This window comes from Pipistrellus kuhlii, unplaced genomic scaffold (genome assembly GCF_014108245.1).
Source record: "Pipistrellus kuhlii isolate mPipKuh1 unplaced genomic scaffold, mPipKuh1.p scaffold_m20_p_13, whole genome shotgun sequence".
NCBI classification, from domain to species: Eukaryota; Metazoa; Chordata; class Mammalia; order Chiroptera; family Vespertilionidae; genus Pipistrellus; species Pipistrellus kuhlii.
This window is the reverse complement of record NW_023425438.1, coordinates 15,818,766-15,835,296: the sequence shown is the minus strand read 5'-3', so window position 1 is coordinate 15,835,296 and position 16,531 is coordinate 15,818,766. Positions and strand designations below refer to the sequence as shown.

General features: G+C 37.7%; 1 protein-coding gene across 4 annotated transcripts in view; it reads left to right on the top strand.

Moving 5' to 3' along the window:
* Positions 1-212: 212 nt before the first annotated feature.
* THUMPD2 (THUMP domain containing 2) overlaps positions 213-16,531 on the top strand; it is a 28,984-nt gene continuing 12,665 nt past the window's right edge. The window contains exons 1-6 of one of the 4 annotated variants that reach the window (XM_045580673.1): positions 213-384; positions 4,102-4,237; positions 5,588-5,997; positions 7,036-7,113; positions 8,861-8,913; positions 12,389-12,476. In XM_045580673.1, the coding sequence (XP_045436629.1) occupies positions 349-384; positions 4,102-4,237; positions 5,588-5,997; positions 7,036-7,113; positions 8,861-8,913; positions 12,389-12,476 (801 nt within the window). In that variant the 5' untranslated portion in view covers positions 213-348. Of the gene's footprint in view, positions 385-4,099; positions 4,238-5,587; positions 5,998-7,035; positions 7,114-8,860; positions 8,914-12,388; positions 12,477-16,531 lie in introns of those variants that run through there. The other 3 variants (XR_006741406.1, XM_045580672.1, XM_036435113.1) reach the window with 3 other exon arrangements.

Genomic DNA, 16,531 nt, shown 5'->3' with positions numbered 1-16,531 from the left:
TGGGGTTCTGAACCTTTCCAGAGGCCTCTCCAAGGAGGTGCCAAGCAGTCAGCCCAGGTGACTGACTCCCTTGGGCTCCCTCTGCCCCGCGGCCCTGAGTTCCACCCGCTGTCCAATCCGCCAGCTCGGCCCCTGAGAGCGCGGGATCACGTGACCCCGACTGCGCAGCGCGCGCCCGGGGCCACGTGACCCAGCCCGGGAGGCCGTCCCAGCAGCCATGGCGGCGGCGGCGGCGGCGCGGCGGCGGGGCCCGCAGAGCCCCCATCGGGGCCCGCAGACCCCCCATCGGGGCCCGCGGCGGGCGCCCGCTTCTTCTGCACCGCGGGCCGCGGCCTGGAGCCCTTCCTGATGCGGGAGGTGCGGGCGCGGCTGCAGGCCACGCAGGTGAGTGGGCCGCTGCGCCCCGGAGGGGAGAGGGGGGCCCGCCGCGGCCCCCGCCCCGCCGTCCCACTCAGGCCCGGACACCCGCGCTCTCAGCCGCGCCGGCCGGTCCCGTCATCGCCGCCGGAAAGGACTCCCGTCCGGCTTCCCTACACGTCTGTCACCGCACAGCACTCACGGCTGATGTTTTGTTTGTTTTTTAAGGGGTTGAAACAAGCTACTACCTGGATTCGTTAACCCGAAAACGTGTGGTAGTGTCTGCAGTTAGAATTAGACCTGTCAGAGTTAGAATCCCTTCCCCGCCCTTTTATTGCACATCATCTGCAGGGTCAGTTCCCCGATTCTTTTCCGTTTCCTGCCGGCGGTGGTACTTATTTATATGTCGTTGGGAGGATTCAATGATTAAAAAGTGCACCTTACACACACAGGAAAGAGTTGCTGCAGAAATGCAGTCCGCTGAGGCCCCAGCCCAAGTTGCAGAGGAAGTTAATAGGTTCAGTATGAGTAAGTTGTTCATTGTCGTGAACACGGTTCCAAACATCAGTTTGGGTTCATTTATCATAATAGAACAGGCTGAGCCGGTTTCTTGTAAGCAGAGGGAAGAGATGGAACGGAGCCCCGCCTATCCTGACGGGTAATGTGAGTGCACAGGATGTGTTGTTAGGAAAGGAAAGCTGGAATGGACGGATCCAGCAGCGTCTCTGTTGTTGGAAGCCCCCAAAAGCAGTTTCTGTGTGTGTGTGTGGGGGGGGGGGGGGGTGTGTCATGGAAATGTCATCCACTTTGCTAGACTACCTGCCATTTGTGGGTTTGATCACAGCCACAGCCTTCCATAGTGTCTGAGTTAGCTAATCTGGAAAGTAATATAGTAAGCATTTCATGTATGTCAGGCACCTGTTCTCAGGTACTTCCTCTGTGTTCACTTGGTTAATGTTCACAACAGCCCTGGGAGGTAGGCTTCACATGTAACAGAAAAGGGAAATAAAGCATAGGTAAATGCAATATATTATTTAATCCATGGGACAGGAAATGGCAGAGCTGGGGATTTGAACCCAAGCTGTCAAGTGAGGCTGACTCCTGGCTTCAGTCATACACCAATCTGTGACCATGACATAATGCTGCACTAATTTGTTTCAAAAATATTAGAGTTCTTGGTATGAAAAAATAGAAGGCTTGACCCAATCTGGGTATGTCAGAAAAAAAGAAAGATCCTCTCTGCTTGTTCTCTCTCTTTGTCTGTCTCTCTCTGTGTGTGTGTCTCTGTCTCTCCCTCTCTCTCTGTCTCTCTGTCTCTGTCTCTCTCTCTCTCTCTCTCTCTCTATATATATATATATATATGTGTGTGTGTGTGTGTGTGTGTGTGTGTGTATACATAATATGCAAATATATATGTGTATATACATAATATGCATATATGTGTGTATACATAATATGCAAATATATATGTGTGTGTGTTTATTGATTTCAGAGAGAGGGAGAGGGGTAGAGAGAGAGAAATATCAAATGATGAAAGCCAAACACCCATCAGCTGCCTCCTGCACGCCCCCTAGTGGGGATCAAGACTGCAATGCCTGCATGAGCCCCAAACTGATCTGGTTCACGGTTGATGCTCAACCACTGAGCCACACTGGCTGGGCATCCATCTTTACAGACAAAAAGAGGTTGAGGGTTGGAGATGTATTTTAATCACAGCAACAACATTCACCTTGTGATAGGGAAAAGCCTTTGGTGTTGAGAAGAATTAAATGCCGAGAGTCTTGGGAATTGCCATATTTTGTTACTCTGTGTTTTAAGGGTAGCTATGCCTGGAAATGGGATCTGAACAAATAACCACGCTGTTCATATGATTCCCAGAACTTGTTAAACTTATAACCAGAAGTATTTGAGTTTTCATTGGTGTCAACTTAGGGCTTCCTCAAGCAGAGATTCTTCTTCAAGCTGGAATGTTAAGCCCAGACATTACCACCCCAAAAGCTTAACTAGACCATGTCAGATTAAAAAAACAAACAAACAAGTACTTGGGCTGAAACCGGTTTGGCTCAGTGGCTAGAGCGTCAACCTGTGGGCTGAAAGGTCCCAGGTTTGATTCTGGTCAAGGGCATGTACCTTGGTTGCGGGCACATCCCCAGTAGGAGGTGTGCAAGAGGCAGCTGATCAAAGATCCTCTCTCATCGATGTTTCTAACTTTATCCCTCTTTCTTCCTCTCTGTAAAAAATCAATTATATATATATATATATATATATATATATATATATATATATATTGTATATATTTTGTATACATTGTATATATTTTATACAAGTACTTGGAGTTCGGCTTCCTGCTGAATGGGAGCTGCCTAAACATATGGGCACCCCAAATTCCCTGGTGCTTCCGTTCTAGGAGATGAGTTATAACCATGTAGTCAGCCCCTAGCTGCTGCTAAAAGGAGAATTTCAGGACAATCCACATCCATCCTGAATTAAGGGAGTTGGGTTGACCCAAAAAGGTTTAGGTTCCATGGGTATCGAGCACCATTTGCCATGCCTCATAAGACCCCATAGTCAGGGCTCTTCATTTTCTTTTCTTCCCTGACTTTTACCACATATCTACCCAAAGCCTCTTTCTGCTTGATGTATATTTCTCGCTTCCATCCATTTTTCAGTCCCCACAGCCAAGTGTCCATTATTTCTGCCTCACTAATCTGCTTCTCCCTCCAGCATCACATCTACTCTCAGTCCTTTATGCTTCTTCCAGAGTAATTTTTTTCCTACCAACTAATTTGGTGCTGTCAGTTTTCATCAAAAAGTCTGTAATGTTTGACCATTACCATCTGTGGAACTTCATTTCATGACCATCTATCAGGCTGGCCCACGCTACACCATCCATCCACCTGCCAATCAGCATAACAGCACATGTTGCCATGCTAACTTAGGGTTTCCTTCAGCCAGGTTGTCATCCCACCTTTGCATTGTGCCCTTCGTTCTTTCCTTAGAATCCCTCTGCCCAGATCTTGTCAGATTTTTCTTCAAGACTTTTACTAATGATGGCTTTCATATTCAGTATTACATACCATACAGCTTATTGTTAAGTTTATTATATTGAAGCTTTTTCACTTTCTTCTGGGTTTAATTCACGTTACTTGTCTTACAAATTTTACATTTTAATTTGTATGTCGGAGTGTTGTTATCCATCTTTAGGATATTTGCTGCTGATAGACCACACAGTAGGTATTTAAAATAAATACCGATTGACATGTTAACCTTGGGCTAGACGCCTAATTTGTCCTAGCCATTATACCTTTTCTTTGCCCACTTTCAAATACTGTGTGAGATTTGGCAATAGAATTACTGAGTATTTTGTGTTCTGTTTTCCTAGTAGTGTGTGTACATGCATATACACATGCACAGTTTGCAAATGGTAGCATAACATAATAAGATTATTGTCTTGGTCACTGACTACGTGACTTTGTATAAAAATTTTAACCTACTTAAGCCTCAGTTTTCTATTCTGTAAAATAGGGGTAATAAAATCTATCTTAGAGAATTGTTGTAAGGCTGAGGAAAAATAATGTATTCAGAATGCCTAAACCAGTGTTTAACAAATACTAGATACTTCAGAAATGGTCATTTCTGTTGTTAATCTAGATGTTCTGTTTCAATTTATTGAGGGTGGTGGAGAGAAATGGTTCTTCCTCTACACTAGACTAAATCAGTATCTATTTTTTTTTTAATCTCTAGGTTGAATATATTTCAGGAAAAGTTTTCTTCACCACCTGTTCTGACTTGAATATGCTGAAAACATTAAAATCCGCAGAAAGATTATTTTTGCTGATTAAAAAGCAGTTGCCATTTAATGTTCCTTCTGTAAGTAAAGGTATGGTGTATACCCATACAATATATAATACTAGCATGTACTCCAGAATTTTCTGCTTGATAATTAATAAGTAGCCATTTGACTTTTTAAAGATTCATTCCTATATTGGGCATCGTTAGTTATGAATTTTTCTATATTTTCTGAATATTATCACCTCATTTTATTACCACCTAATTGTGTCTCTTCTTTTTACAATCTGCTGCCTGTCTTACTAAGATTTTAGTGTCCTAAGTCACGTTTCATCTTTGCGAATTCTGATCAGACACCTTCTCTATAGTTATGTATGGTCAGTTGCATTTATTTAGATTTAGGACATGTAAGAATTCAAAATGCATTGTCTTAATAAATTGTTCAAACTACCATCTTGTAAATTTTAACTAATGAGTGATGTAATTGAAAAACTACTGTGAGGTAAAATATCCTGTTTTAGGGATCTTAGATGTTTAAATAAACTGTTAACCATTTATAAAGCATTAGAATTAAAGAGGGCTTAAGAGATTTTCTGTTTTTATAAATATGCTTAAGGATCTTGATAAAAGCAACAAATAAGGGCCAGACACTGCTGTGTTACACATTGCCTTAAACTTCATTTTGATTGCTGATTATGCATAAGAGATCATGTAAGTGTATAATCTATAATAAATTGTATCAAGGAAGACACAAATGGCAAGAAATCAATACATGGCAGAAAAAAATAATTTAAAGCAAATACTAAGATGTTATATTGTGGGATCAATATAATTTCATTCCAATAGTCCACATTCTCACTTTTAGAGAAATACAGTAATGGTTCTTGAGTCATCTTAAAGACCCTTGTTCATCAAGAAAAGATTACATTATTTTGAGTAAGTTATGAATGGATTGTGTACCTGAAGTGTTCCTTTATGGACACTCCTTTTGTGATGTGTGCTGATACTGTGTGGTCTGAAATAGTCTCAAAATGTAATTGCTCTGTTTATGAGCTCTGTGTTTTGTAATTCTATTTTTCTCAACTTAATTTTATAGGCAAGATTAGCATTATTTCAAAGATTGATATGCATTCTAGGTCATGCTTATATTAAAGAGATACATATATTAATATAGGACAAATGATCTTTCTGTATGAATGATATAGGTAATTCTATAGGAATTTTAAAATGGTTTTGATGTTTGGTATAGAATATAAGAATGAACCTATTTGGCACAATATTCTTAAATTATATAAATTCCACATGAAAGTGAAGTCATTCTTCCTGTAGTAGTTTAAAAAATTTATTTTATAAAAATAAAAATAATGGCATTTAGGAGTGATGAATAAATATAACAGACTGTCTTTAAACATAGGATAAACTGAATTTTTTTTTTTTTTAGGAAAAATATTTTATGAAATGCAAAGATTTATAAGTGATGATCCTGAAAGTTGGTTGAATGCCATTTCGATTTGGAAAAATCTTCTTGAACTTGATGCAAAAAAGACAAAACTTTCTCAAGGAGATGCTAACCCACAAAAAAGAAAAAGGGGAGAAAATGACAGCATTATTGCTAAGAAATTAAAAGCAGAACAAATGCAAGAGACACAAGAGAATAGGGAACACCAGCTGGAAAAGCCAACAGAAGAGGAAACACTGGAGCAAGGAGATTCTCTCACTGAAAGAGAGGAATGTCAAGAAGAACTTCAGAATGACGTCGCAAAAGCAGGAGATATTCTTAACCAGAAGGACTTGACCTTCAGAGTTTCCTGTCGCTGCAGTGGAGCAATTGCAAAGACCCTTTCTGCCCAGGTACGCTTACCTCCACAGTGGGTTTCTATTTTCTAGGTGAATTAACTACTCCTTCGATTTAAAATGAGACCAAAACCTTTCACAGAATAAATAACTCGGCTCAGGCAGATAACGTGGCCTAATATACTAATTAAATCTCTTTAAAAATGCATTTTCCATTTTAACTTTGTCTCAGCGTCTTAATAGGAATCGTATGCCGTGTACCGACCTCTTTTACTTACTAAGTTTTCTCAAACTCACGGGTAGCTTTTGCATTTGGAAGTCCTGATATCATGATCTTAAGCTTTTTGGGTTTCTCTTCAGTTCAGTTCTGTTTATTGAGTGATTATTCTGTACTGGGCCCTCTAGGTGTGATTATCACTAGAACCCACACATAAATACACCCAAGGTTTCAACTCTATGAGAGGGTAAACACTACAAACAGTTTCTTTTAAAAAACCCATATTAGTGACCCTTACAAAGTTCAGTGATGTTCCCAAAGGTCTGGGTTCTTTGTCCAATCTTAAAATCAAACCCTAAAGTCTGAGTCTAATGTTATTGATCTGGCCATTTTAAACATAGAGGCTTGCAGTAGATAAATTAATCTTTCAGTTTGCATCCATTTCCTAAAACCCAGAATGGCTTTATCAAGTCATGATTCCATTATTTCATGTCTCTAAAATCACAAGAATAGAGATTGCACATAAGTAGATATTAATGCCATAGAGTATGTTGGGGTGGGAGGATGAAAGAGGGTGTAATATTTTAATATTATAATTTAACACTGTAATTCTAAATTACCATGGGGTAGTCTGCCTTGACTTTCCTACTAACTGCTAGGAAAATCTTACATCTATCTAGAGGCTCAGTGCATGAAATTCGTGCACTGGTAGGGTCCCTAGTGGTTGCTGGCTTTCAGCCAGGGCCTCCCTCCCATCCCCCGGCTGGCCTCGCCTCCTGTGGAGGGGACAATTGGCACACTACTTTTTATTATATAGGATACTTAACTTTTTCATTTATAATATTTTTTATCTTTTCTGTAACTTGCTGCTTTTCCAGGAAGTAGGAAGAATAATTGGAATTGCTCTTATGAAACAGTTTGGATGGAAAGCAGATTTGAGGAATCCGAACTTAGAGGTAATGAATGTTTATTTTATTTTATATGCTTATAACCTAATTCTTTAAAGACAATGTCAAAACTAATCTATTGTACTTTTCAATTTGCTTTGGCGTTTCAAAAAGCATGTCTGCATGGATCTAGCAGTCTGATTTTTTTCTTGTATAGAACAATACAGATAATTATGCTAATTATGGTTTTGTTCGGGTTGTGGGATTATGTTTTTCTTTTCTGTTTCTCTATTTTTAAAAATTGATGAGGTTACACTATTAATTGGAACAAAATAAAACACGTGAGAAAATAAATACAACTTATAAAAAATAATCTTCACTGTTTTTTTGACAATCGTTATTTTCACCATTCATTTGTAAATTCATTGTCCTACAGCTGTAAATGAAGTAATTGCTAGCCAAAACAGAATGCTTTGTGTTGTTTTACTTTTTGATATTTTTTCACTTTTAAAAAGTAATGCCTGGTGTATATCTTTTATACCTGTCATGTAAAATACTTCGTCCCCAATAATATTCTGATATAAGGGGTCTATCCTTCCTTCATCTCCCTTTCTGCTCTCTGGTTTCCTCCTTTTCATCTTCCTTTTGATAATCTTTCTGTCTCAAAATTACACTTTTCCATAGTTTAGCTTATGAATAAATATAGTTAATTGAATCCCTATCATCCACTTAATGCAATTAATGTTAGCTAATATTGATAAAAATAATCAACACAAAACAAAATTGGCAACACAAAAAATAACACAGTAAAATGTATGACCAAAATTGACAGAAGAATCAAATCTTAACAAATTTTACTCTGTGAAATTAATAGGAAAAAAAAATCATAGAGAAGCTATTCTTAATAACATTTGATATATAAAAATAACAATATATCATATCTTTACTATAAATTTTAAATAGAATTAATCCCAATAAATAATTTTGCTAAAGTTGAATAATATAAAAAATTGGAAACTTTATCTGTGATGATCAAGGAATTAAATTGACTAAAGGGAATTCATTTCAGATCTTTTTCTTTTCTTGATGAAAATTTATCAATATTGGAATAATCCTGATTAAACTGCATATATATAAAAGTAATCTGGGAGTGAAAGTGTTGTGATTTAAATGCTCTTGAGGTCAAACAGCAGAATTAGAATATTCCATAAACATCAGATTACAAAAGTAAGATTCGAACTTTTAAAGTTCATTTGGCTACTAATTATAACTTGAGACATTTAAGAACTTTATGGCTTGATGAAGAAAGAGAGGAAGAAATTCAACTCCAGAGAGTAGAGAGAGAAAAGATCAACCTTGTCTACAGTATATTTGACCTGAAAAAAGTTTTCTGTCGCACTAACGGTAGGTAGCCTGTGGTAGTCCTGTGTGGTCTCAACTCTTATTTGAGGTTAGGATTAGGATGGACTTAGGAAATCTCTAACTCTAAATGCTGAAAAACATGATTCTGTTATGATAATTCAGAGAATCTTTAGGGAGAAAGTGGATCTTGAGATCTTCATAACATGAATCTCCATATAACTTGTATACATAATTAACCTTAAAAATTTTCTATGAAATGTACTTAAAATTTATTTCATCTCTGCTTGAGAAAAATAGTGTGAAACATTTTTTCATATATCACAAATAAACCCTTGGGATTTTTTTTTTTTTTTAAATATAGCTTTTATAGGTTCAAAATAGAAAATTTCAAATTATCAATAATTTTGGTAATGCATTTTCTGTTCCATTCTAACTTCTGTATTTGTTCTTTCAGATATTTATACATCTAAATGACATTTACTCTCTCATGGGAATTCCTGTTTTCAGGTATTTATATTCTGAACTTCAGATTTATCCCTTAGGGGAGTTTTTAAAATTACGAACTTTATACTTTTTATTTATAGTATGAGACATTGATACAACAGAGCGGGCTAAAGCAAAGCTTGTAAGTTCTTTACTTTAGCCAGTAAAGTGTTTCCATGGAGCTTAGTGGATATGATTTGATCTGACCTGTAGAGCTGTGAAAGAATTTATCACAATAACCCACTGATTGCATCATTCAGACTGAAAAGTATATCTAATTATTTCTATTATTAAATGATTTTCACAGGCCCTTGTTTAAGCTAAAATTTTTAGTCTCTTTGCATCTTGGAATTTTAATTAAAAAATACAATACAATTCTTAAAATTCACTTTGAACATTAACTATATATAGCTATGCCACACTGTACATGTGTAGCATAGTGAATAAGAGCTATGGACTTCTCAACAGATTAACTGCAAGTTTGGGCAGATTATCATATTTCTCTTATAAAAGCAGGAAGATGATAGTACCTACTTGATTTGCTTTGTGGTTGGGATTAAATGAGATAACCTGCATGAAAATGCTTGGTACTATTTCTAGGCTACAGTAAGTGTTGAATACATTTCAACTTATTTCTGAAACAGATCAATAACTAGGGGAAAAAAGGAGAGACAGAGTAAGATTAATTTATTCAGTTAATTTCAGTTGAAATGTCTAGTGAATACTTATTATATGCTAAGCACTGTGCTAGTTATCAACATTCAGAGATGAGGAAGATGATTATTAAGTTCAAGGAATTCAATTCAGTGGAAGAACAAAGGTTGGTAAAAAATGCTTGGCTAGAGTTAGAAAAGAGGACCTAACTCTGATGGAGGATGGGAAGCAAACGAACATCGAAGAGAATGATTTAATGAGTCTCGTAAGTGGAGAACGCTAAGGAGGACTTCCCCAACTGGACCTTCTAAGCAAAGACTTGCAAAGGCTTGGAGGGAGAGAAAGCTTGCGTTATGTGGGGATAACCAATGGTTTGAGTACAGATGGGACGGGGAATGCAAGAGGAGGGTGGGAGAAAATGAGACTGAGCAATTAGAAACAAACCATGAAGTGTCTTGTAAGCCATGCTGAGCAACTTGGATTTTATTCTAAAAGCAGTAAGAATATGAAGCAGCAGAGTGATGTGATCAGATTTGTGATTTTTGAGATATTACTAAGGATAATACATTTTTTAATGAAGGGGAAATGAAAAGAAAAAAGGAGGTTTAAACTCTTAAAATAGTTCAGACAATAAATGATGAAGAGCTGAACTGTATCACAAAAAGGAGGCCATGAATTCCATAAAAAAGTGAAGGAGCTTAGAATAATTGCCAGATGCCTGATTTTGACAACTAGTATTCAATAGATACTGGTGTCAGTCACTGAGATAGAAAATGTAGGGAAAGTAGTGTATTCAGTGAAAGATGTCTATGAGTAGATATTTAAGTTATAGCTCAGGAGTTCCAGTGACAGGTCTAGGCTGGAGATTTAGATTAAGATACGCAATTTACAGAAGGTAAGTGGCCCGAGAAAATGAAGAAATGTATGAAGGTATGAAATACAGGGAAAGGAGTGTGCTCAGTTTACGCATGTTGAATTGGCAGTACTCTGGGTAAAAAGTGTCCAAACACGCATTAAAAATTAAGATCTGGGATTCAGATGGCAAGTCTAGGTTATAAATGTAGGTAAGAGCATCTTCATCTTGGTAATAGAGATAATATGTAAGAGAATAAAGAAGAAACACATATATGTGGAGAGGAGTATCAAAACTACATTTATTTTTATGATTGAACACATTGGCCAGATTCGATGAAAGTGGAGAAGTATTTTTATTTTCAAGGAATTTATTTCTGAATAATTTCTCCCCCTAAATAATTTTGGACCCTTTTGTTGAAGGAACAGCAGATAATTTTTCTAGGTTTACGAAAAATAAAAACATTTGCTTTGGTCACATGTTAATAGGGTTGGCCCCCATAAAATAAAACCTCTTTTGGTAAAAATATATACAATAATTGTCAAAACTTTCAGAGATTCTACATAAACCCCTATTGCTTACTTAGAAAGGCACTTATATATAGGGTATCCCTCAAAAATGTATATGCACACTTTGAATAATTATAAAGGCAGTGTTTATAAAAATACATTTCATTTCAAAATTGAGCTATCAGCTATTAAAGCATATATATATATATTTTTTGGGATACCCTGTATATGAACAAAGACAGTTTTCCATGCCAAATCTATTTTGGTATCTTAGAGTGAAAAACAATTTCTCAATTCTGGTTTTAATATGTTTTGTAGCAAGACTGTAGTATGAAGATTCATTGATCAAAATATTTCCTAGTCATTTTACCTGCAAAGTTTATATTCCAAATCTATGGCTATAATGCTGTCTGAAATGTGAATTATTTTCTGAAAAACCTTTAAAAAAACAAACTCCAATGTATTTACCTGCAGAACTTCTTTATTGTAACAGTAAATATACAATTACACTGTTTTATTTGAAAGAGATACCTCATCTCATTGTAACATTTTAAGAGGCTTACCATAAATGCACACAAAAAAGGGTAAGGTAAAGTCAAAGACAGATCAGAAATAAAATGACAAAAGACATGAGGTTTGGAGAACACTGTGACTTTGTATAATGGTCAGAGAAGAGTCTCCTAGTGGTTTTGGAACAAGCCTAAAACAACCAAGCACTAATCCTCAAAATCAAATAGTCATATCTTACCAACACATTATATAAATGAAATAGAAAAGTGCATTCAAACTTCTAAGGAATTTATTCATTGCATTAGACACCATAGAAATAATATTTTGAAATTTTTTTTATCAAATCTGGAAACACTGATAGCATCGATGAGGTGGAGGATGAAGTATGAAGTGGTAGATAATGAGACCAGGGAACTCATTTGGGAGATGTCTGCTTCGTGCAGACAGTGCAATGTCATGCTTCATTTCATCTTTTGAGAGAGATACTAATGAACAAAACACAAACTTACTAAAGGAACTTTATACAGAAAACTATTTCAAGTGTTAGTATCCACCTAGTCCTGCCTATCCTACATCCCTGTTACAAAACAGCACGTGCTTCTTGATGATTCCTCATCAGCACACAAAAGGTCACTTCCATATGGGAAACAGGGAACTACTAAAACATTTTAGAAAAATTCCCCTCATGTGTCATAACATTTTTATAAAATAAATACCATAGGGTTTAAGTTGCTGTTATTTAAAAACTTTACCTTTCTAAAGTACCACACTAGCTAGTTAAACAAGGTGCCAACTAGAGAAGGTATTTCTGTAAGAGGGTTAAATACTCCCAACTCAGAGAATACTTTAGTGCGTGTGGCATGAACATGGTGAGGTGATTCACAGACATGGACAAGTCACTTTTATTTATATCAGGATCTTCTTTAACTTACAGTAGTATTGGGTCTAGCATCAGGTTCTTTTTCCTTTGTAGGGTTTCTTTAGCCAGCAGAGCTTACCTCAGGACAGCGGGACTGAGGTCTACCATAGCATGGGCAATGGCCTCTGTCGCTGAAATTCAGGTAAGGAAAATGTCCTCATTCTTGTTAATACATTAGCGAGGTTCTTTCCGTAATTAACTTACACGGTCTTTTATTTACGGACATCTTGATTGCTTGCTTTTGTTGTTGTTGTTCTTTTTTTCTTTTACCTTTTTTTTTTTTTTTTTTTTTTTTTGCTAGTTTTGTTTGTGTTTGTCATTGCCATTACGTTTACAAAGTTCTGCAGTGATATGTTTTTAAATATTGTTGAACTTCTGAGAGTATTTTGCCTATGAAAAAGCTGGGTTAAAAGATAGCCACATTTTATTCTTCCTAATATTTTTGTGTTACAATGACGTGGGCTGACAAACCTCTACTACTTAAAATTTAAAAGTTTTTCTCCTGTGACCAAATCTTGATCAATTTTTATAAATGTTCCATGGACATAGAAAAAAATTTATTTTGTAGTCAATGTCCTCACTGTCTTCGCTTACTATATTTTACTATCTGCCTACTTTTGGAAGGTATTTGAAATCTCATTGATATTTTTATAAGTTTCTACATTTTTATTAATGTTTGCCTTATTCAGTACTTTGGTCTACACAGTTGCTATTGCTTCATGAGTTATACCTGTTTATTGTTATGTAAGTTTTCTTTATCTCAAATAGTAAGCTAAAACCTAAATTTTATCATGTGTTATTCATATTTTCACTCCTTTCTTTATCTTTGCATTTGCCTAATATGTCTTTGACCCTCATTTTCAACTTTGCTTTTAGTGAGTTTTCAAAAACACACAGCTCTGTTTGTATCCCACTCTGATGGTCTCCGGTTGTCGATGAGAGAACTCAGTGTAATGACAGACACACCTGATCATATTTCTCCTAATTTACTCTGGTTATAACTAGTTACAGTTTACTCTTTTTGTTTTTGCTAATTTGATCAAGTTACTTGTAATCATTTAATTGTTCTCCCTAAGGTTGGAGATTTTACTTTTTTGTCTAGTCCATGAATGGCCCTCTTTCCCAGCTCTCTTAGTTAAACACATAGCACTCTACTGTTATTTTAAAGCAAGATATCTATTTCCTCTGCCAGGGCAGTTTCTACCACCAAGACATTACAGTCTTCCCCTTGTTCCTATTGTAAGATGAGATAGTACTCTAGAGAACTGTTTTCTCTCCTCCTGGCCCCACCTTTACTCCTCCCTGCAGTGAGACCTTTGAAAGATTTCATCTTCTTTCACTCCCAACCCCCAACTACTAGATTGAACTGAATTATTTATCATTTCCCTTGAAGTATATCTCTCTGTTTCAAAAGTTCTTATTTAGCCCTTATATTACACAGCCTATCCTTCATTATTAAGCTAGAATTGTATGTAGCAAACACATAAAGATATATTGTAAGGTGTACCAGTCCTCACCATAGGTCTTCACTTTTGTCTTTCCCCATTTGAGGTCTCTGCTCGGGTTTGTTTATCGCTTGGTTAAGGTCTTGGCTTAGGTATTTTTCTCCCATGTGGTATTTTAATAATTTACTGTCTGAATTTCTATGTATCTCAGATCTCTCCCTTTCATCCTGGTGGCTATACCCATCTTGGCTTGAGTTGGAGTCCTTTTCTCTCAGATGTCGATAGGCACTGACCATTGTCTTTTAGCTTCCCGTGTTACAGCCGAGTTTTTTGTGCCAATATGGTTTTCTTTTCCTTTATAGTTATCTTGTTCTTTCTGCTCAGAAGTTCATAAGACTTTCCTCTTTGGTCCTATAAAGTTCAGGAATAGTACCAGGATATACTTCTCTAAATGCCTTTTCTATTCAGCCCATATCTCGGTGAGCCTGCCTGCCTGGGTTCTAATTCGGTTCCACCACTTACTGTCAGGGAAACCTTGGGCAAGACACAACATCTTTGCTCCTCAGCTTCTCATTTGCAAAACGAAAAGAAAAATTTCATGAAGTCATGTGAGAATCAAATGAATTAGCATTTATCAAGTGATTTAAACAGCACCTAACATGAGAAAGTGTATAAATATTAGCTATTATAGTAATAATTATAGTTATAATACTTATTTGGAGTAGCTAATGATTATTTAAAAATATATTATTTCTGTAGCTCAGGCACTTTTTCTCATTACTTAATTATTATTACCTCACTTACTTTGCATTTAGTAACTTTAACCTTAAACTACTCTGTGTTTTCTGCTTCTGAATTTTTTTCTCTCTTTCTTTCTCTCTCAGGACATTTTGTTTCTTTCCATCAGGTCCCCTCTGGCTTTGACTGAAACCTGACCGTCCACTGAGCATTCTGCTTCCTCTGTAGACATATCGAGGGACCACGGGGCCTGGAGGTGGGGTAGGTGTTCTGCTTGCTCGCTCCTTTGGAAACCTCTCAGTGCCTCGGAGGCACATGCATCAGGTTATTGCAGTTACACTGGGTCTATTCCTGTCATTTCTGTCAGAGTGGGAGACCTTATTCCTGTTAGACTAGTAATTCTCTAGGATCCCACTATCCACTTTGGAATCTGACCGGACAAGGTCTTGGCTTCCTACCTCTAATGGCCCCCCCTTAGTCGCATCCTAGACCTTCTTATACCCAGAGGGGAATGCCTCCGCAAAAACCTCAATTTCATGAGTCCTGCTCTTAACCCTTTCTTTCCTGTTCACATCCCCCAGCACCCTACATATTCTTTAGCCTCTTGGACCTCCAGGAATTTGACCCACCCCTGCCCATTACTTACCACCTGACCTCTCTTCCCCTCACAGCTTGGATTTTTATGTTCTACCATTACAGTCGTTCCCTTGCTTATGCTTTTAACTCTGCTGATTCTTATATGACTTAAATACTAGAATTAGAAGTGAACTTCAACACGTTCTCCTCGCCAAATCTACCAGCGAACGAGTATCAGTGCCCACATACATTGCCCTTGTCTCACTCCATTACTTGTGGACTGGATTTTGGACCCTCTTCCCTATATATTAGGACTTTCTCTCTACTGGGTCATTCTACGTCAGTGGGAACATTTGTTATATAATATCTTGGAACTTGAAAAAATTCTCCTGAAGCCACATGCTCCTTCAGCTACCAACCTGTTCTATTTCCGTTTACGGAAAAACTCATAAATCTAGTTGTCCATACTTGCTGTCTCTCCCTCCTTTCTTCCCATTCTTTCTTGTGCCCACTTCCATCAGGCTTTCAACAGCACTCCGCTGCGACCGCTCATCTCACACTTACCCTACCAGCACTCTTCCGCCTTCAGCTCCCTCCTCCTTGGAGTGGTTCTTTCCAGTTTGTTTCAGGAAGATCACTCTGGTTGCTCCTCCTACATGAGCATGTGCAGCTCTCAGCATTGCATCACTGCATCTTCATCTTCCAAACCTCTACCACTCATATACTTAGAGATCGCCAGGACCCAACCATAGACTTTCTTTTTTAACTTCTCTCTCCTCTTGGATGACTCATCCAGTTCTGGTGCTTTAAGTGCCATCGGTAAACTATTATAACACTGATGTTCCCAAATGTATATCTGAAGCCTGAACCTCTCCCCTGAACTCCAGACTCACGTGTCCAGCGACTCATTTGGTCTCTCTAGTTGGGCTAGGAGTATCTCAAAGCTAGCATGCCCAGAACTGTGCTCTTGTCTCCTTTGAAGCTTCTCCTCCCCAGTTCTTCCCTCCTCAGTAGCAGGCACCTCTCCTCTTCCAGTTGCACAGGTCAAAGCTTTACTCGTTTCAGATTGTTATCATACTCTAACATTCCACATCTGATCTAACCTGTTGGCTCCACCTTTAAAATATATCCAGAATCCAACCAACCACTCTCCCACTTCCACCAATACCACTCTATTTTGTTGTTATTATTGTTAATCCTCACCCATGGATATTTTTCCATTGATATTTAGAGAGTGGAAGGGAGGGAGGAAACAGGGAGGGAAGAGAGAGAGAGAGAAACATCTATGTGAAAGAGACACATCGATTGGTGGCCTCCTGAACACACCCCAACTGAAGTTGGGAATTGAACCTGCAATCCAGGTACATGCCCTTGACTGGGAATCAAACCCACATCCCTTTTGGTGCACAGGCCACCACTCTAACCACCGTGCAACACC